The sequence below is a fragment of the Calypte anna genome, chromosome 1, assembly GCF_003957555.1.
Source record: "Calypte anna isolate BGI_N300 chromosome 1, bCalAnn1_v1.p, whole genome shotgun sequence".
Classification (NCBI taxonomy): Eukaryota; Metazoa; Chordata; class Aves; order Apodiformes; family Trochilidae; genus Calypte; species Calypte anna.
In genome coordinates this window covers 135,379,573-135,400,745 of record NC_044244.1, presented here as the reverse complement: position 1 = coordinate 135,400,745, position 21,173 = coordinate 135,379,573, and the positions used below count along the sequence as shown (strand labels likewise).

The window sequence follows — 21,173 nt, the reverse complement described above, 5'->3', positions numbered from 1 at the left end:
CTAAACACAGGTATACGCTGTTTTTATGAATAAGCAGTATTAACTACATTCTTAAAAGAGTTTTAGTGCATTGCATTCTTAAAAAAGAAAAACATCACCACCCCAAAATGGTTCCTACAACATTTAACAGTTTATAGAACTAGCCTAGTTATTTTTACCTGCCTGTTACTAAGCCCATATGTTAGGAGAGTGAAACCTCTGGTTTTAGGCTAAATTCAGACTTCAATTAAGGACGAAACTGGTTTTAAAAAATGCCTGCTTTACCAAATTCTGTAAGCAAATTACATCAGTGTCTCACTGCCATACCGCTACCACTGTTGCCCCAATGGACCACTCTCTCCTCCTGCTGAACCTTGCTACCCAATAACAGTCAGAAACCTTTCAATCTGGTAGTTTTGGTATTAAGATTAAATTAGACATTAATGGTTTTCATCTAAAAACGTATAAACTAAACCACCTCTTTTATTTTATGCATTAAAAACAATGAGGTAGGCACAAAAAAATAAACATACGTAGTTTGGATTTTATTTCTTTTTTTTTCTTTTTCTTTTTTCTTAGTTCTGCAAGTGCAGACTGTGGTAAAACTGTTGTTGCACTTCTAGGTTTAAACAAAAATTAAACCTTTAACTGAGGCAGTGCTAATACTGTGACATAACCAAGTTCTGGCCTAACACAGAATCATTATAGAAAATGAAATTTTTTTCTTTTTTTTTTTTAATTTTTTTCTTTTTTTTTTTTTTTTTTCTTTTTTATCATCTGCACATGTTTCAGGCAATACCTGGTACACAGAAAATTACTGAAGTTATTGGCCAGGCCAAAATAAAACTGCAAAACAAAAAAAAAAACCAAGAATTCCACCCCAAGCCCCTTCCCACCCTCCCTTTCCCCAAGAAGAAGTTATCCTAGTCACTGTGTCTTTCACATTTTATAAATATTAACTTCTTAAAACCTGCACCTTCCTCTTTGTCCACATATTGTCACATTACAAAAAAGAAATGTCAATTAAATACATTGTTAACATTACTAGACTAGATCTGCCCTCTGTTTCAGCCAGTCTGACTCTCTACACCACTTCTCACCTTCTTTTGCCTGCCTCCTGTCCACTCAACAGCGTGTTCATGGTTAAGTCTGGTTTTTATTTTTCCTTTTTTCTTCCCCCCCTCTGTTTTAACACTAACAAACAGAGTCCTTCAAAGCCTAGGAATCCTGGAGCTGAAGGGAAAAGAAGACCTGTAGCTTTCTAGCGTGATCCCAAATCTCAAAGACATTGTAGCACCTGATGGCAATATCTTTACAGCACCAGCTGCGTCGCAGCCTCCCTTGAAAAACAAAAAAGAAACCTAACACCAGTGATGCCTGCACACACATTTTTACAAAGTGCTGCATTAGTGCAGGTCTGTACTCCAGTTGAAAAATAATTCCGAGTTATGAAGATCTCAGACTCTGGATGTCAGCAATTCCTCGCCATATCCCAACTGCTTCTACCAGCTCAGAAGAGAAGTCCTGCCAAGGGTCATGAAATAGACTTGACTGCTTCCACCTGACCGTACGGAGGCAAAGAAAACCTGCAGAGAAAAGAGACTGGTAAATTCAACAGGCAGGACAGCAGAGGCTCTGATTTGCCTCTACTGCCACTGCCACTCACAGTGAAACTGCAGTGTTTTGCTGGGGCTGGTGGGGATGGAGTTGTCTTTCTTCACAGCAGCCTGTATGGTGCTGGGCTTTGATTTTGTGGCTAAACAGGTTTGTTAGTAACACACCAAGGTTTTGGCTACAGCTGAACTATGCCTACACAGCACCAAGGCTTTCTCTCCATCCCCCTCACCCCACAGGAGCCACTGGGCTAGGGATGGGCAAGAGGCTAGAAGAGGACAGTGCTGGGACAGCAGACCCAAATTGACTGAAGGGATGTCCTGCAACATCGTGCTCAGCAATAAAAGCTCAGAGAAAGGGACAGGACATGGGGGAACACTGTGGTGACGACATCTGTCTTCCCTACCCATCCTGAAGCCCTGCTTCCCAGAAAGCGGCAGGACATCTGGCTGCCAATGGGAAGTGGGGAATGGATTCCTTCTTATGCCTGGCTAGTGTGTGCAGCATCTGCTGTCCTGCATGAGCTGTCTTTATCCTGGATCCATGAGTCTTTTGCTTTCCTTCTACTTTATGCTCATCCCAAGGGAGAGGAGAGTGAGTGAGAGGCTGAGTGGATCTCTAGGTGCTGGTAGGGCTCAACACCACAAATAACCAGGTTCAAGTACATGTCTACCACCTTGACAAGGGGCTGGGAGGGGGAGGAAGGACTTATACCTTGTCATTGCGTTCGCATAAGAACTTGAGTCTTTGTGCCCTTTTGTGCATGAACACACCATCCAAGTGTCCAGTTTCCACTGATCGTATTTCGATAGCTTTTTCTCCCCAGCCCATGATCTGGTTGGATCGGATGTATGCTTTAGAAAGAAAACACAGCACAGGGTTTGTTAGGTAGAGAGCAAGATGGAGGCACTGAAAAAGCAGAGGAATATATTGATGCACTCCAGTTAAAGATGACCTGCATGTATTTATTGTGACTAAACACATGTCCAGAGTACCCTTCCTGTCTTCAGCAGCTTCATGATGCCTAAAAATTCCTTTGATTTTTAATTTCCCTGTGGGTTTTCCACATTAGTAATACACATCTTGCCTGAGTATTTGTGACACAATGGAAAGACTTGAACCCTCAATTAAATGGAAGGAACACTGAGTTTTTACACAGGCTTTTTCTCCCAAATTGGGCAAGGAGACGCCTAATTAAGTGTTGACAAGGAGAAAGCAGAACCCAAGGCTTAAACACACTCAACCCAAACCATGTTCCCAGAACCAGCTCAGTGTCTTACAGTGTTATTTTCCTGCCTTGAAGGTGTCTGTCAGCAAAAGCAGTGAAAGGGGAGAGAGAAAGCAGGGGGTTTGGAACCAGATGATCTCTAAGGTCCCTTCCAACCCAAACCATTCTATGATTCTATAAAAGGGAAAACTAGAAAAAAAAATAATGAGCTAGCCTCCTTTAATAGGAGTAATATTTTAAAACATGTTCTCCTTCTTAGAGAAAGCCTACTGGTCTGAAAAGTATTCTGTATATCTTAAAAGAGATTTGTATTAAACTCTCCAAGTGAAAATATTGTTATTTGTCACACTACTTTCTTTTGTGCACAAATAAAGCAAAAAACCTCGAGCATTTTTCCTTAAGGTTGTCACTAGGTGAAACAGACAGCATTAACATTAGGAAAAAAATCTGTTCTTAATAGCAGTAAAGTCATGTAGAGCAGAAAGTCACCAGCATTATGAAAAGGTATATTGAAAAAGCAACTTGATGGACAGTCTTAGGAATGCTGCCAAAAATAACATATGGGAACTTAATGAAAAATAAGCTGTTGCTTCTGATTTGCATGCATACTTAAAAACAACAACAAAAATGAACAAAAAGAAGAAAATAGCTCTTAGGAAGCATTATTAAAATATATTAAATTTTGCAGCACTTCCCTTTTACAGAATTTTTTTTGTTGAGATTAATTTTCAGTGAAGTTAAATTTCATTATCTACTACAGTATAATGTACACCTGTAACATTGCATATAATATCATGCCAGAAATTTATTTGTTTTTAAATATGTCCCTAGAGGTACCTGGGCCAAATGGCTTATAAGAATTGTCAGATTAGATGTTCAGATGATGCTGGCTGCCTCTGTGACATTTACTTCACAGACACCCCAGTCACCAAAGGCTCTGCTATTCTCCAGCTGATAAATTCTGCTTGCTTTTAGATCTAGTCAAGGGTTAATCACCACAGGAGGGGACATGCTGTGCATGAAACTTTTTAAAATTCCTCCTGTACTGTTTGTGTTGCTAGTAAAGCTACCAGAAGTCCTCTCCCAATACAAGCATTGATTTCAAACCATGAAAACTCAATGCATTTTCCTAAAAGGAAGGTGTGACTACAGCCCCTGCTATGCTCAGCACTGGAATACAGCTGCACAGACACCAGTAAGAGAGATCCCATGGTGTGCACTTGTGTCTGTAACAAATCTGTGCCCATTCTACTCAACTCCTTGCTCCCACTCTCAAAACGACTTTGTTTTGAACTGGAGAGATGTGGGAGAATTACCATGCTAGGATAGATGAGTAATCCGTAAGTGAATTAAAGTAAAAACATCAAATCAGATATACAGACTGTTAACTCCACAGAAGTACCCATAATAATATTCCACCCTTCTGCAACTTCACATGCCTTTATACTGAAGGGTTTACACAACTTTGCAGCTACCAAAAATTCTGCAGCAGCCTACAGAGACCCTGGTGAGTTTTTCAGTCTTGAACTCCACAGTTTGCTTGTTAGTATCTTGTTCTTAAAAACTCAGCTCAGAACAGATCCATGCAATTAACTCTACATTTTGCACAGCTCTTTTCCAGAAATACTTGAGCACTGAACTTGATACATCTTCCTTCTGCTCATGTGCCACACACTCAAGCTCCCTCATGGCATGTTGTGTTTGACAAGGCACTTACCAACTGAAGTTGGCATTTCTCCCCACTGCAAAACCACATCCTTGGTGATCCTTCCATATGTGTTGACATAAACTCCTTCATCCTCGTAGCAGACCAGTAGTTCCATCCCATCCGTGTTTGGGAGAATGATGATTGCATGAGGTTGGATACTGCTCTGGATCTACAGAGACAAAAGGGAAGGAAGAGTCTTTTGGTTTAATGTCACAGAGCCTGCACTGGGAGAAAGGGCTGGGTGATTTTGGCTGACAGGGATTCACTTGCTTTAGAAGTGCCAGCTCTGCTTCCCTACACAGTGACAACGAAGACCCAGGAAACCCCCTGGGGCACAAATTCTCTCATCTTAAGGCACACATCTAAAATCAGGAAAGATGAATTGCTTGGTATGACTGCCCATTCCCTTCCATGGGCAGAAAGCTAGCCTAGGGGAAGCAGCCCAGACAGAGACTTCAAACCTCTGCACCGTAGTGATTAGTGCCTGGGGAGGTGCATGGCACATTGCAGGGCCATCTGACACCTCAGTGTACAATGCACAACAGGAAATCTTGGTAGCTAAGGCCACCAACCATACTGAACCTCATCAGTGGGCTGGTCCTGTCATTTGTACTGCACTTTTTCTGCAGCTTCAGCTACGCATTTTCAATGCACTCGGCCATTTAGCTGCTACCCCTGAGACGGTCACATTGGCCCATGTCAGATCTGAGTGGTCAGAGTTCCCAACCAGGGAGACATCCTGACACTGAGGAGAGGACAGAGAGTCAGGCACGAGCCTTCAAATGCAGGTGACCACATCTGTTCCTATCCCTCTACCCAATTCACCCCCGCCAGCCTGTGGTAGTGATCCTGAGGGACAGCCTGTCATCTAGTGATCATCTGGGAGAAGGAAGGGGGGAGGGGGAGCAAAACCAGAAGGAAAGAAAAAACCCAACCCCAGCAGCAGCTCTTACATGTGTTGGTAGATAAATATCATAGACTGATCCTGAATCCACATCAACAGCATGGAAGCCAGCGCAGGAGCCATAGATCACTTTCAGTCTCTGACCTTCTTCTACAGTTAGATCCACCAGCAATGGCTTATGTACCAATTCTCCAAATGACTGTAAGAAAACCATCAGTGAGATTTACTTTACTGCTTGGAACCACAGTGAGTTTCACAAAAACATACTCTAATGTACATTTTATGGGTCTATTCCTCCCACAGACCTCTTGCCTCCATTCACCAGACTAGTTAGGCCAACATAACTCTCACAGAGAAGAACAGATTACTCTGCACCTTGGTGCACTTCAATCACACAATATTGCAAGCTATTTTCTGTGGGGTTTACTTTAGTTGTTCTGTTTGGTATTCACTCAGAACTCTTTTGCCCTAAGTTCAGGGCAATTTTAACCTCCTGTATTTCAATCTACACAACTGGCAGTAACTGAGTGCCTGTAGATCAGTTTGATAATTATACCCAGCCAGCTAACTTCATTCTTACTGCATTCAAAAACATAGCAATGCTATCACTTAATGACTTGTTCTGCTCAGATGAAGATGCTTAGACTTGGTTCACGTATCTCTGCTTAATGTTTTATTTACAGAGGTGAAATGAACAGTTGTCATACTATGTCATTTTTATTATTAGTTTATGCTCTGTTACAATTTAGAATTTTAAGTGTACCACATCTTTGAGCTAAAGAAGCTCCTAAATTAGAATATAATACGAATGTGACGACAAATTTACCGAATAACTTGAATATGACAATGATAAAATGTTTACATATTTTTGTAAAAAGATTAACTACAAGTGGCTATGAGAAAATCAAATGTTTGGCTGAAATATACTCTTACCTTAAAGGCCATAAATTTATGGTATGGCTTTGGTGCCCATGCATAGACTTCCACAGAACTCTTCAATGCAATTACCAAGAACTTGATTCTTTCATATTTTACTGAAATTAAACAAACAAACAAAAAGAATTCAGCAATAATTTCAAAGTCACTCCAATCACTTCAAGGAAGCAGAAACCAACACTAATTCTCTGTTCTTACATATACTGGGAGGTTTTTAGGAATGCAGCATGTTAGGATTCCTAAATTCTATGTTGTTAAGTATTTTGACACATTTATGTGACAAAAATCATTCCTCTTACCAGTAAATGAACCTGTCACCATGTTTCAAATTATCTAGTTGGTACACACTTATTTACACCTGATTTTTTCCACATTAGACAGTGCTTACACATCAAGACAAAGAAATCAGTGTTCAGGAAGGGACATTTCCAATAAAAGAAGGCTATGACTGTGGCAGAGTGTGTTGGCAGATCCAGACACAGCACTGGCACTGGTATTTTCTGCTAAGGCTAAGTCCTCACAGAGAAAAGGAGGGGGGAAAAAAGGAACTGAAACAAAAAGTTAAGAAACAAATCCATTTCATAGGGCAAGTTTCATAAAAGAGCACCTTCCTTTGTCTCTGAAGACTGAGACGCTCATTTGAAAAAAAAAATCCACAGAATTCATCAGAAAGACATAAAGTGTCATGACATAGCTGATCCACATATTCTCAAATCTCTCTCTGTTCCCACATTAGAACGGCTGGTGAAATTAGCCATCAAAAAGCCTCTCTTTGCTGCTACTGTTCTCAGGAGGGCACTGATAAAAGTCTAGAAATGGCCATTCCAGAATTGTTGTTGGATCTGCATTTCCAGTTTCCATTTGGGTTTGGGAAGGAACAGATCATGGGGATTTCCAAAAGTTGAGTTTTTTTAACATGTTTCCAGTGATGGTTTAGGAAGGAGGGGAAAAAAAAGCAGCAGCATCATTTGGACGACATTGAGAAACCTTTGGAGATTTCTGCTACTTCTTCACCAAAAGTTTTAGGGGAGTACAACACTTTTTCAATATAATTAAATATAATTCTGTGCACTTTTACCTTCTGCCATTGTATCTCTGAAACAAAACTGATTTTGAAACTGACCAGGACTGAAAATCTTAGACATGAGAGAAAACCACTTCTTTAATAAATACTGTATTGCTTCCCTCAGGATATCTTATACTGCTGTACAAGCCTGCAGTAGTCATCTCTTGGTAGGCAACGAGGAGAAAAAGCTACTGTTTGCTCCTTTTTACTCTGCAGGGAAGCAAGGCTACTGAACTATAAGTTTTAAAAGGATTTGATGTGCTTTCAACAGACAAAAAGTCTCTCAACCTCCACAGCTGTACCATCTGAAAAACAGAGCTTTTGTTCAGTCTTGTTTAGCTTACAAGGCTTCTTGGATTTTTTTTCTTGAGGAAAAGGGGGTTGTCAAGCAAAATCACCTTTATGTGAAAGGGGACCTTTGATAATTCTCATTCTTTACTCTGGATGCTATCTGGGAATTCACCCAAATCTTAAGTTTCAAAAGAGCAATTTATCATTTAGAGGAGCCAAAAATTGCCTGAGGCAACCGAGATCCATAAATACCACTTCACCCTGATGTCCGAGACCCCCGTTGCATCAAAGAGACAAGGAAGCAATCAGTGCCAGCTGCCTCGATGGCAGCCTCCAGACCACGAGCCCAACTATTGGCAGAGCTCATCCTTCTTGGGAACTGAAGCTCAGCTGTCAAAGAGGCCTCTCACTACCTGAAGAAGTCTACTGTATGTCTATGGTTCAGAGGGAAGTTCAGCGCCAAGCTGCAGCCCAGGGTAACAAATCTCTCTTCATCTGGAAGACAATGCTCTTTGTTTCAGGCACTTTCCTGCTGGAAAGCCTCCTTTCAATAGCTGTTCATGTATTGTTAACAGGCCACTTCATTATGCTGCTGACACCCTGGGGTATGACACCGAAGTAGTACATTATGAATTGTTTTTGGGGTCAAGCTCTTGTTACTTACTGCCATTGTTAGTGATTGCACCCCACTAGAAGGTTTTTCTAAAAGCATACACATGACAGGAGGAGACTGAGCTCAGTCTGGCTGCTGCTGCTGCTCCACACTGACTGGCACAGTTGGAAAGGAACTGAGAGGGCTTCTTAGGAGGAAAGCAAATCAAAGGCAACATCCAGTGCCCATTAAGATGGATCATGAAACAGAAGGGAGAGAAAGAGCTCTTGGTTCACATCCCCACCTGCAGGGCAGCAGGCTCACTGCATACTCTGCTGTCTGAATGCTACACATCTTCCACTAGTTTTGGTGGAACTTTCTACAGCCATTTAAATTACTTAAGGCCACCATTCAAAAGGCAACTGCTCAGTGAAAATAAGCCTCATCTCATAAGTGTACTGCAGTGGACCTGAGAAGGCATTAGGAAATTTTGTGAGCTAAGGGGAATCGATGAATCATCTTGAAGTTAAATATATGCTTCTCTTACCAGATGCCTCCCCAAAGCTCGTGCACTTGCTGGGCTTGCTTTCTCCTCCCACTCTCTTTCTCTCTTTTTTTTTCCCCCAAGTCTTAAAAATCTATATTACTGACACTTTTTTTCACTCTGTTCCAGCATATGATTTCATCATGGTAAAAGACTGTCACAGAAACCTGTTGGTGAAGGGAACAGCTGCTAGTTGACAAGAGTCCCTCTGTCACCTAAAGGGTCTAACAGAGGTGGAGAAATGTTACCAGCCCTCACTGTCCATATTAGCACTCCTCTGGAAGTTACATCCACTACAGGAAGACAGGTGGGGATTTACACCCTACTCCAGTTCACAGTCCAGCATCCTGTCGCAAAACCTTTCCTATCTATATCCAGTTTAATCCAGGAACTTGCCATCTATTCTGGTGCTTTGTCAGAACAGCTGACTTCGAGGCACAGGGAAGGCAGCTACAAGTAAAACCAAACCTCAAAGCCAGCAGCTACATGCCCTGCAGTTCCCTTTCTCAGACAATTTTCATCCTGATAATTTGATTGCTGCATTTGCTACTCACCAACTTTATAGTGCACACAGCCCTCCAAATCGCCAACCGTTGTCCAGCCCTGCTTCTTTTCTACTTCAGGGTCATTGTGGAGGATTTTATTTCTTAACCAGGACAAATAGTAAACTCGCAATTTGTTCTTCTTACCTGGTCACAAAATGAAAAAGATTGGTTTATCTCCATAGAAAGGTAAGTACAAAAAACCCTGCCCAAACAGAAAGCCCCACAGAACAAATGAAAATAACAATGAAGGAGAAACTGCTGCAGCCTCAGAGATCTCCCTCAATTTTTGTCCTAAACAGCTTTATTCCAGATTCCACTCAAACACACGTGTTCCCAATAATCAATAACAGAGATACATGGTAATGCTACATGAAGACAGAATGACAAACTCAAGGGAACAGCTCTCCAGTTGTCTGGTTCTTAGGATGCAAAAAACTTGTATTAGAAAAGGGTTATACTCCCACACCAAACGCACCAGAGAGTCACGTACTGAGATAAAAAAATAGATATAAGCTGAGTCAGAATGTCTCTTTTTCACATAAAACTGTAGGAGAGCAGCAGGGTGGAATTTGAGGCCAGATACTTCAGAGCTAAAAGAGAAGAGTAGATCTGGTTTGAAAAGGAGGAAGCAGAAGTGAAGAAGAATATGGTGATGAAGTGTATTTTACAAGTTCTTCCCAGTTAGTGACCAGGACATTTCCATCCCTTACACCATCCTTGAAGACACAATCCTGTCAAGTTTTATTAAGATTGTTCATTATTCTGCCGGTGGAAAAGCACACCAAACAGCAGTGAACAATTTCATTACTGAACCACTTCACACCAAATTCTTCTGCAAGGAAAAACGTACAATATCTGAAGTTGCAGTGAGAGAATTTCACATGGCCCATGCAAACTTTATCCGCTTGCTAAAAGCTGACAGCTGCTTTGTCAGCAGCCCTGCCCTTGTGCTGCAAGGAGGGCAATATTTATCAGGCTGCACACAGAAACTGAACAAGGTGTTTCTTCTCCACAGGTGAGAGAATTCACTTGCCCAGGCTGCCCTATCTTCAGCTGACAATGCATCTGTCATGGTCATCAAAAATACAGCTCAGACTCTTCACTCTCAATAGCAGAAGGCCTCTTTGAATGCAGAGCAAGGTTCAAGATAAACTTTATCAGTGATTCTTAACAACGAATGGCCTACAAAACATCTGTTGAACTAGAGAGAAGGTGGCCCTCAACAAACATATTCAAATCCATCCTCCTTCCTCCAGCTACTTCGCTGCCCAAAGCCATTACAGTCCCATGGATAAAGCTAGAGGTGAAGAGAGACCAAACCTGCTTTGACCAGGAGCCATTCAGTAAGGCTTCATGAGGCCTCTGCACAAGAAATATGAGATTCTCTCAGGGACCCAACTTCTCAGTGGAAGAGCTCCATGCTAGCATTTCACCAGCCACGATGAGGCAGCTGGGTGACTGTGGACAGTGTTTCATGGCCCTTGGAGCTAAGAGGGAGACAACTGACCTGTACTGCAGTCAGTGCTGGGCTGGCCAAGTGACACAGTACAGGTCCATATTGCAGAAAGCCGTGAGATCTCAAGAAGGTTCCCCTGGCAGCCTGCCTGCCAGATCCAGCTATAGAGTTTAGCTAATGTCTTTCATTTTGTCTTTAAAGTTTTCACACAATGCTGATTGATGGATCAGTTCCCACCTGGCTGCTCATTTCAGGGATGGGTGTACAGCAGCAGGGGACACTATCTGCAGCAGGACATGAAGCCCAAGCAGTGAGACCACCCTCCTGTGCCCAGCCAGCTCCACACCAGCATCCTGGAGCTGGCATAGATCCTCTTACAAAGCCAGGCTCCTCAGGAAAAGAAGCTCCAGACCAGCATCCTGGAGCTGGCATAGATCCTCTTACAAAGCCAGGCTCCTCAGGAAAAGAAGCTCCAGGGTTTGAGGCAGCACAAGGTGGGAGCACAGCTTGCAAACAGGCTGCTCCGTGGGCTCCAGCACAATAGGCTGGCCTGTTATGAAGAGGCTCAGTCAGAAAGACCTTTTTATGATTAGTTGGATGGGGAAGGCCAGGAGGAAAAGAGAAGGCAGTTTCAAAGTCAAAAATCTGTTGTTCACTGAGCATAAAGCAAAATTGGAGGCTTGTTTTCTAATATTGGACCTGCTATTTGATTTTAAAAGATGGCAAGAGATTAAATGTGAAGAACATTGCACTGTCCTTTGTTTATCTCTGCTACAAATGTGACATCAGATTTGGCAGTAAAGAAGCATCCTGATTTATTGCCTGACTTCATATTTATTAAGTCATGTTCCATAAAGGGATAAAGCCCCACCACATCCATAGCTTTCTAAAGACTTGGAAAACAGTCTAGAGCAGGAAACAATATTCCCACAAGTCCCAGAGCTTACCAAAGAAAGGTCCTCCCATAAAAGTACTGAAAATTATAGTCACAAGGGCCCTTTTAGAAACACTGAAAAATAGAGAACAAAGTCCAGAGCAGACGGTTGTGCAGTTCTGGGCAAGGAGGAGGCTCAGAGCACTCAAGGTCAGTAAAACACACTGAATATTTTTAAAATCATCACAAGTCTCTGTCCACCAGGAGAAAAAAATCTCTCCCACATATTTCCATGGCTTTAGCTTCCCCAGTAGCTTAGTCAGACTTGAAGACTCAGAACAGTAACATGTGGGAATTTCCCAGCACGTGGCAATTTTTTTTAACATTTTTTTGGTTCACATGATGCACACCAGGGTACTTCTCTCCAACAAGAAACACTTTTCAAAACAACAATGCAGAAATATCTCAAGTGTGTTCCTATTGTGTTTTAGTGTCTAGACCACAAGGAAAGTCACAAGAAAGGAAATTCCTCTGCCTTTCAGAAGCCTGACATGAAAAGAGCAGAACCGGTTCATTATATAAACATTCCTGTGAGTGTATTTGAACAAGCTATAGTCCTCTTAAAGTTCATATTTAGAGTGGGGGGATTAGATCCTTCTGCTTGTAACTTTCTAGAAGAAATCTAGCCTTTCTCCTCTCTCTCTTTTTTTTTTCCTTTGGAGTGCTACCTAATTGTTAAGGTCATGATATAAGAAAGAAAACTACTTTGCTTCTGCCATCAAATGACCCAGTCAGTCAGTGACTTCTATGAGAACTCCCAGCTCTGATTCTCCCACAGAAATAGCTTCAAATGCAAAGTCTCTTTTCCTGCACTGCATTTTTGTTTTTATTGTCATTGTGGTTTTTTGTTAGTAAGCAGGCAGGTTCCAACCAGTTCTTCTACTCTGTCAGCCCTTCCCACCCTCCTGAGCACCACCATCACCCTGTTGGGTTGGCAAAGCCCTTAGGGAGTCACAAGTGGAGCGTGTTCTGTATGCACGTCGCAGCCCTCTCCTCCAGCCCTGTATTACCACAGCATCCAAAACTATGTTTTTGCCTCCCAACAGCAAGAACTAAAGAACAGATTAGCTACTTTGCTTTGACCAACAAAGTTTTCTTGTAACAGCTGTAGCAGCTCAGGATCTCAGTATCATAAGCTTTGCTGTCAAAAAGTTTTGTATTTCAGATATAAATAGAGGGAAAACTTTATTTCAAGTTTTCAGACTCCGGAGTGTATATTAAAAGCAGTTTTAGATGGCAGTACCCTCAAAATCCTAATTCACTGCAACTTCTTTGCACAACATTATGAGAACTTTCAAACCTCACCACCATCAGCACATCACTTCCCAAAAAAAGCTGATGGAATATATGGCTATGCTGTCAGGAGCTAACAATGCTCCTAGTGAAGTGGTAGCAGTCCAAGGACAGGGCTCAGAGGCAGCTCCATAACTGACCTACCAAAACAGACCTGTTGCAGAAATGCCACCTTACTTCAGCATTCCTAGTTTGCCTGGAATGGAGCAACTTACTGCAAATAAAAAGATACTAAGGGAAGTCCAGCATGAGGGTAGCTTAAGTTGAGAACTTCAGTGCAGAAACCAAACTAGGGACATAAGGGGGAGCTGGGGCACAACAGCATCACAGTTTTGCAGAATATGCCCCTCAGCTCTGTCTCTTTGCAGGCAGGGATGCTTCTTTCCTGCCTCATAATCCAGTTGCTTCCCATAAACTGCAGGAGATGGGACAGAGATGAAGGCATAAGCCAGCCAAAGATCTGCTGTTTATTAAGGGTTAATGTAGCGTGTCATCATAGAGGAAGCAATAGTTTTGAAGGAAACAATGAAAATGGATGTGTCAGCATACTCATTTGTGACTCCCACAAACGTAAATAAACCTAAAACAACTACACACAATACTGAATCACAGACACTTGCTGCCTGCATAGGGTATGCCTCAAACCAACAGATTTGACTCAAGTTGGATTACACGATATTTTTGTTTACAGGCCTACTTAGAATAAACTCTATCAAATGGTGCTTTTCAAACAACTTACATTTTAACATATAGCATTAGACAACAAAAGGACACACTGCAGGTTGCTTTTTTTTTTAATCCTTCCTTGATTCATCTTTTCTTGTTAAAGATCTCACAACATAGCTGTAGTTAAAATGCAGCAAGCGAGAAGACAATAAAACACAGTTCTAGACAGAAACCAAGTCCTGTGTTGATGACACCAACATGGGCATGGTTCTTTGGACATGTAGAAGCATAACACTGCTACTGCAATAAACTATCTAAGTGTGTGTTCTTTTACACAAGTGCTGGGAGAGTCAGAGAGCTCCTACAGGGGAGTCAGAGAGGTTCTGGAGCCTTAACAAAATATTGGGTGACACTGAACAATGACACAGGGGCTATTGTGAGAAACCTCATTTAAATCCTCTCCCTGTCACACACGTGCTGCACAGCAAAGACTGATCCCATAAACAAACCAAAACAATAGTAAGGTAAATGGCTGAATGACACCTGCGAAGAAAGATTAACCATGTACCACATCAACTTGCTTAACAGCAGGATAAGCTTTTGCAACAACTCTCTGGAGTCAAAGAGTCTGGAACCTCAAGCTTCATAAAACACATTTTTCATCAGTGCACACAAAACAAACACAAAAATCACCACCACCCTTCATCACCTTCTGCTTTCCTGTCTGCAGTTGCACCCAGCGAGAGACAAGACCAAAAGCTGCCCCAATCTGCCTTCTCATGCTAGTAATTTGTACATCATGTACATTTTGTACCTTTCTCTGACAAACACACTCACGGCACAAAACTCTTACTTTCCTACTTTGCAAGTGCATTTCCCATTCTAATTACTTTAACAGATAAGATGTCTTTCAAACCAATTAGCAAATCATGTTTTAGATTGAAAGAAGACAGGTTGAAAATTATCATGACAGAGGGAAAAAAAGCTGTTTTTACAAACTTCACACAAAGCATTGACTTACAGCTCCCAAACACTGAACAAACAAAGCTGGACACTTCCCCCAAAGTCGTGCAGCATTTTCAAAGGTCACCCCACAGGAGTGAGGACAAAGGGTAAGCAGCAACAGGGTGTTGTGTGGAAAATGATTCACTTGCAGAAGAAACACACTGAAGATTCAAGAGAAGTGACATGATGGAAAACCCACTGACTTCAAACAAGTCAGGACTTCCCCCTCAACACACAGGCTGCCAAGAAAAGTGTTCTGCCATTTCAGGGAAAAAACAATGTTGAACAGATTAACTTTACCAGAAATTGTCACCAAGACATTCAGCCCTTCAAGTACATCCATTTGCTGGAATCGTCTTCGATTGATGAGTGGATAAACCTTCCCCTGACCACTTCTGTCTAGCAGCATCAGACCACTTTCAGTGCCTACTAGCAAGTTCACTCCTGGAAGAAACAAAACCAAATATCCAAGTTAGTAGTCAGATTTTTCACATATGCTGGTGAACTGATGCTTGATAAAGATGTCTCATTTCAATTAAGTCTAACCACTTCTGGTTGAGTCTCAACTGTGTGCAACCTAAAAAATTTAACGATGTAGAGACCAAATTGAAGTGTTCAAGAGAGTGAGGGACTCGTACACCATAAAAAGCTTTCTAGAGCACCAGTTTCCGAACAAAAGGCATGCTAATGTTGGAGGAAGGGTGAAGAACAAAGTGGCACCCAGGCTTAAGCATTCTGAAGATGTATTAGCTGTTGGTAGGGGGCTTGGTAAAAGGATGCTTTGGACAAAGACATTGCAAAAAAGTACTTGCAGGGCCTTGATCCCTGGGAGAAATAGACTGCGGTGCAGCTTTCCTGTAAAAGGATAGGCACAGCATTGGTCCTCAGGTTCTCAACAACCTTTCCCACTTGAATGTTAAAACTAGAGGAATCATAGTAATTTTTTGCTGACCTTTAGGAGATCCCTCCTAAAGATCAAGCAAATACAGGTAAAGTGAGTAGGTTACTTTCTTTATACAAAGGTCCAAAAGTCCACTGGAACACTTTCCTGAAGTCCACAAAACCTTTGTATTTAAAATCAAATCCATTTTTTTAAACTAATAAATGTATGTATATACATATGCCTAGGTTTTCAAAACCTATTAATATAGTATCACACCTAAATTTCATAACTATTTATTTTCAGTAGTGTTTCAGTCCAAGAGCTCTCTAATTGTGAACTGAGACAGGTCAGACACAGAACAGGTGATGGAAATCAAAACCAAATGCATAACTCTCTTTATTAGCCTTCTGTGTTGCAATCCCAATGCAAAACTTGTCATCCGTAAGTGTAATAAAATAATCAAACAAGAAAAGCGAAACTCAAACAGGATTATCATATCTATATAGCTTAATGGCCTTAATCCCTAGCCAGTTAATCAACAGATATAACTACACTGATGTCAATGGATCTGTCATCTGGGATAAACCCACAATGAACATTTCCTCATGCAGTACGTGGGCCCAGCACACCGGAGTCTTCACCAACAGCAGATGTGATGTGCCTACAGGGATGTGTCTTTCCATAATATCCAAAGAGGGCATCGTTCACAAGGATAAGGAATGCTACCTTAACAACACCCTGGCTACCAGGCACGGCAGCTGTTTGCAAAAGGGAAAGCACATTCACCCTGACCAAGTGAGTACAAGGTGTCCCCAGAAGGGACAGGGTGTCAGGGAAGCAGCCAGAAGGAGTTAAGGATGGGGAGGGGGCCTGAGCTGCTGGTGCTGGAGCACTCTGAAAAGCCTCTGGCTGGATGAAAAAAACAGTCCTAGCTCAATGAGAGGTCAGAAACCATCACACTTTTTTTTTTACTCTCTCTTGCCTTTTCACTACAGAAACTTCAAAGGTCCTCAGAAGCCATCATGTCTCTTGACTCAGATTTACTGCCCCACTATTCCTCTGCCTCCTCCAGACAGGAGAGTCCTTGGATGCCAGCAGGCATAGAGCCTGACCTGGAAGAGGGTCTACTGCCCCCCCAGGCTCTCCTTCAGCTGCTGACACCTACTCCACCCCTGTCTGGCTCTCTTATTTCCAAACCCTCACACGGGTCTGCATTTACTGCATCCCATCCCACAGCCCACAGAGGCTTTTCATGACAGAGATAGTTCATATTGACCACCTCCCCTCCTGGGAGACACCCTCAGACTGGGAAGATATGGAAAAAAGCAGGGAGACTGAGGCACGCGCTGAATCAGGGCTCAAACCAGGCTGCTGCAACACCAAACCAGCCAAGGAAGTACCCAGCAGTCAGTTTCCTTCCTGCAGCTCCAGGACCCATTGACTAAAGCTATAAGTGATTCAGCTTCAACATGTATTCTTCTATTTTTTCCAGTGTGGATTTTAATTCAAAGCAAACCACATGGAAATGGCTCCCTCAGGGTCCCTTCCCCTCTTTGCGCATCAGAGCTCACTTGCTCCCACCTCCACCCTCATCTTTTCCTCTGCTGCTTTTGTGGTGCAGTTGTTTCTGCTTCAAGTTTACGTGAGTGCTCTCCCCGACACCTCCCTTCAGCAATATGCATTTTAGAATGAAACTACTGAGGTTCTACGCTGGTGGCAAGCATTCCCTGCATTTCAGAATGCAAGCACTGTCTTTAATCACAGCCAGCAGAGCTCTCATGCTGCCATCCTACAATTAAAAAGTTTAGGTATTTCAAATGCTTCCTGAAAAATTTACAACATCTCTGTGTATGCTGAGTGGAAAAATCTATGCTTATCATTAACATCTACTTTCACCATTCAGAACTTGAAGAAATGGCATCACAGACCTAATGCAGTCAGCAACCTATGGCATTACCACTGGTAAAGGCAAAGCAAAATCCCCCCTCCTCTTTTTTCATAAGAAACATCACCATAAAATGGCTTAATTTGCTTAAGGTTAAAGGAAGCTAAGCCTTATCAAGAAAGCAGTATGTGTACCAGCTTGCTTCACCACCAGTTTGGCTCTATATGTTCAACAAGGAAGTGCTTTGTTACAGGTGTAAAACACCTCAAGGATTTTACACCGCTACTTTAAATCACTGTAACAGTCAGATACATAGATCAAAGACATTTAAAACTATTAACACAAATTGCTACTGGCAAAACAAGGCAGATCAGAGAAATTATGAGTCATCTTTACTGATGATCCCATACAATTTCTGCTTTTCTGCTTTTGCCCTCTCACAGCCTCAAAGTTTACATTTGAACAACTCTTCGTTTTATTAGAGAATTATTCATATGAATACAGGCAGAAATTGCATCAGGGCAAAAATTTTTACCAGTAAATTCCGAAAACAAAGAAAACAGCAGATAGGAAGAGAAGGTGCTGTGAAAGCTACTTTGTTGACATGGCTTTGCAGGCTTTGCAGGATTAGGACAGCAGTGGTATTCTATAAAACAAGAAATGCCAGAAACAACCCCAAAGGAGAACTAAAGCCTCGGAAAGAGCTGTGGAAAAGTAAATAAGAGAAGTGTACCCAGTTACCTAGACAGTTATTGTGTGACTCAGGGAAATAGCCAACTCTCCTCTTCATAGTTTTTAAAATGACTTGCACATGCATTTACGGTCTGTGTAGTTTAGGGATCCAATATAAATGTGTATTTATTATACACAAATACAATTTATTAATGTGTAGATAACGAAAATTCTGGTGCCCTCATAGATTCTGGCCAAGAAAGAAATGACATAGCAGAGAGAAGCTTTGGCTGGATGTTGCAGCAGTGATTCCACACTGTAGCAGACAACAAGTACTGCTCTAAGCCTTTCATGAGTATTGGATCATGGCTAATTGTCTGACACCAACATAAATTATCCCTTGTGAAAACAGGGCCAGACACACTTGGTCAGCTGACGTCCCATATTTAGGTTCTCTCTGCATTAAACACTCGAAACCAAGCCAGTGTCTCACACTGGAAAATGTCCCTCATACCCTTCCTCTTTTCCCTCTTTCTTCCAAAATAAACTGATGATCAAGGCAGAAATTCTTCTTATGTAACACAGCTTAATCAAGCTCTGCGTTGAGACCTTAGCAAGAAGTTCAAGAAGATTATTATTTTTCTAATGGAATGCCCTCTGTGCACCAGGTGTACAATGCAAAGATGATCACAAATTCCCAAAAACTGCAAGAGCTGTACTAATGAGGACTAGAGAGAAACATTCCAATCAGCTGAATAAAGTCTGGACTGTGCCATCAGCATATATACATCAGTAGGAAATTACATCAAAGCAGGATTAGTCTTGGCAACAAAAAAGATGTAAACAAGCTTTGAAGAAATGCAGAGAAATAGCTAAGGTTTCAGATATATGTCTCAAAGACAGCAGAACTCCTAATGGCGCGCCTGCACTTCAGAAGGGCAGGAGATAATGGAGGAAAAGGTTTGCATTACCCCATAAGGCAGCACACAGTATCTCAGAATTGAATCTCTTCTTGTATTTGCGGATCTCTGGGGTATCACTCTGTGGCCGTGTATTTGTAGGATTCACATTGACAACTGATCCTTTCCGTGTAGGGTCTTGCCTTATTGCCTCTGATCGCATTGCTTCACTAGAAAATCCTACTGAAAAGAAGAAAAGTAAAGTGTATGTAATAACCTTTAAATGCTAAATTCTGGCCACATTTCATTTACACCAAACAACCCAAATCAGTAACTGAGAATATAGAGCAAGTCTTTCTTTTTGTAAGAAATGTAAATGGAAAAAGAAATAAACTATGCAATCCATTGCAAATCAAATAAAAAGCATGATGGTAACATTTGTAAGTACTTTAAGGAGCCACTGAAGTCACTGAACCCTTTTCAGTTGTCGTCTTCAGCTACTTTACTTACCAACAGAAGTCACAGTTGTCCCACTAGATGGAGAAATCTGTAGTAATCTGGGGTCTATAAAAGGTGTAAAGGAGGAGGAAGATTTGTGTTTCTGGAGTGTGTTACTAGCGGACTGAGTCTGCAATGTAAATTTCAACTTTATTAATATTAATGACAATAAAAAGCATGGATAACAACAACCAACATTTTAAAGTCACTACGGAATTATGCTAGAGCCTCCCCAAGCTTTTATACTTCCTTTATAGCTACACAACGCACTGCAGGCACCACACCTTAACTACAAACATATGCCCACTACACATGCTACAGCAAAATGCAATTAGCTAAATTGTTGTCACTGTCACCTCATCTCCTAGTGAAGACTTTCAGGACTGGCCACTACAGTCAGGCACAAAGCAAGGGAATGTCTTCTTTTTTTTAATAAAATATATGTATACTACCTCATCTGCAAGCTGTCCACTACCTACAACTTTTGTATTTATGAAACATCTCCTAAAGTGAGCTAGTTTAGTAAATTATGAAGTTTGATCTCTTGGCTTGTGCAACAGAATCAGAATCATCTGGGATCAAGTGTTCACTTCTTTGATGTATTATGTTTCAGTGTCCACTACTGTTCATTCTCCCTATTTTGTTTAACCTGAGCCTCTTGCCAGAAAGCTGCAGCAGGTTCTTCCACCTTTATTTGACAAAGCAACATATTAAACCTGTATTGAACAAAGGGGCTCATTAGTGTGGAAGGTGTAGCAAACGGTGACATGAAGCTATGAATATGTAGTGGATAAAATCACTGGTGCTTGTGGAGTTGTGTGGTCTAAACATGAAAAAAACATAAAGAAAGGAAGAAGACAAGTGAAACAATGAACTGTTAAAAGTGGAAATGGAACAACTTAAAAACCCTTGCTAGTTTAGTATTACAGTGACAACATCGCACACTGAAGCAGAATGGGACAAGTCAGAAAAAAAAAAAAAGTATATACATGAAGGGCGTGCATGTGGATAAGTTATACCAAGCAGCATTGGGCTTTTGCTCAGCTTTATGCAAAAGTAGTTATAGACACTTTATCATGAACTCATCTTCAACATCTGATCCTTCTAAGCCTTCGCTCTCTGCCCAAAATATAGCAACGGGGTCAGTTTATTACTCCCCTGTGTAGCTCAATACCGAAAGGCTCCTCCACCATCAGCCACTGCCACAGCCTTTGCTTCCCAAGCTGAATTAACTGAATACTGCCTATTTATTGCTTAGATCACAGTAATAAGCAAGAATATCTCTGGATCAATCAACTGATCTTTACAACCTACAAGACTGCACTTTTAGAAAGATCAAAGACCAATGAAGCACAGATGAAAATTAACAATCATGCTCACTGAATTTCCAGGAGGAAACCCTCCCACCCACCCTCCTACTGATGGTTCAGAAGCATTTCTGGTCCTGTGATAAACATGTGCGTTGCCATCAGCCTACCCAGCTCACCTCAACCTTTCCTTCTTGCCATAGCACTTGAACATCTATGTGTCAGCACAGCTCTACCCTGAGAAGCAGCAGCTTATTTTCACTGACTT

The 21,173-nt window shown here is 41.6% G+C and overlaps 1 protein-coding gene across 8 annotated transcripts in view; it reads right to left on the bottom strand.

The window, feature by feature from the left end:
• Positions 1-893: 893 nt before the first annotated feature.
• The window catches only part of MAP4K4 (mitogen-activated protein kinase kinase kinase kinase 4), a 163,933-nt gene continuing 143,653 nt past the window's right edge, over positions 894-21,173 (bottom strand). For 7 of the 8 annotated variants that reach the window (XM_030448518.1, XM_030448542.1, XM_030448535.1 and 4 more), the window contains 9 exons: positions 19,611-19,728; positions 19,173-19,343; positions 15,062-15,205; positions 9,417-9,551; positions 6,367-6,467; positions 5,483-5,632; positions 4,539-4,698; positions 2,308-2,447; positions 894-1,565 (listed from right to left, as the gene is read on the bottom strand). In XM_030448518.1, the coding sequence (XP_030304378.1) occupies positions 1,482-1,565; positions 2,308-2,447; positions 4,539-4,698; positions 5,483-5,632; positions 6,367-6,467; positions 9,417-9,551; positions 15,062-15,205; positions 19,173-19,343; positions 19,611-19,728 (1,203 nt within the window). In that variant the 3' untranslated portion in view covers positions 894-1,481. The remainder of the gene's footprint in view (positions 1,566-2,307; positions 2,448-4,538; positions 4,699-5,482; positions 5,633-6,366; positions 6,468-9,416; positions 9,552-15,061; positions 15,206-19,172; positions 19,344-19,610; positions 19,729-21,173) is intronic. The other variant, XM_030448527.1, reaches the window with a different exon arrangement.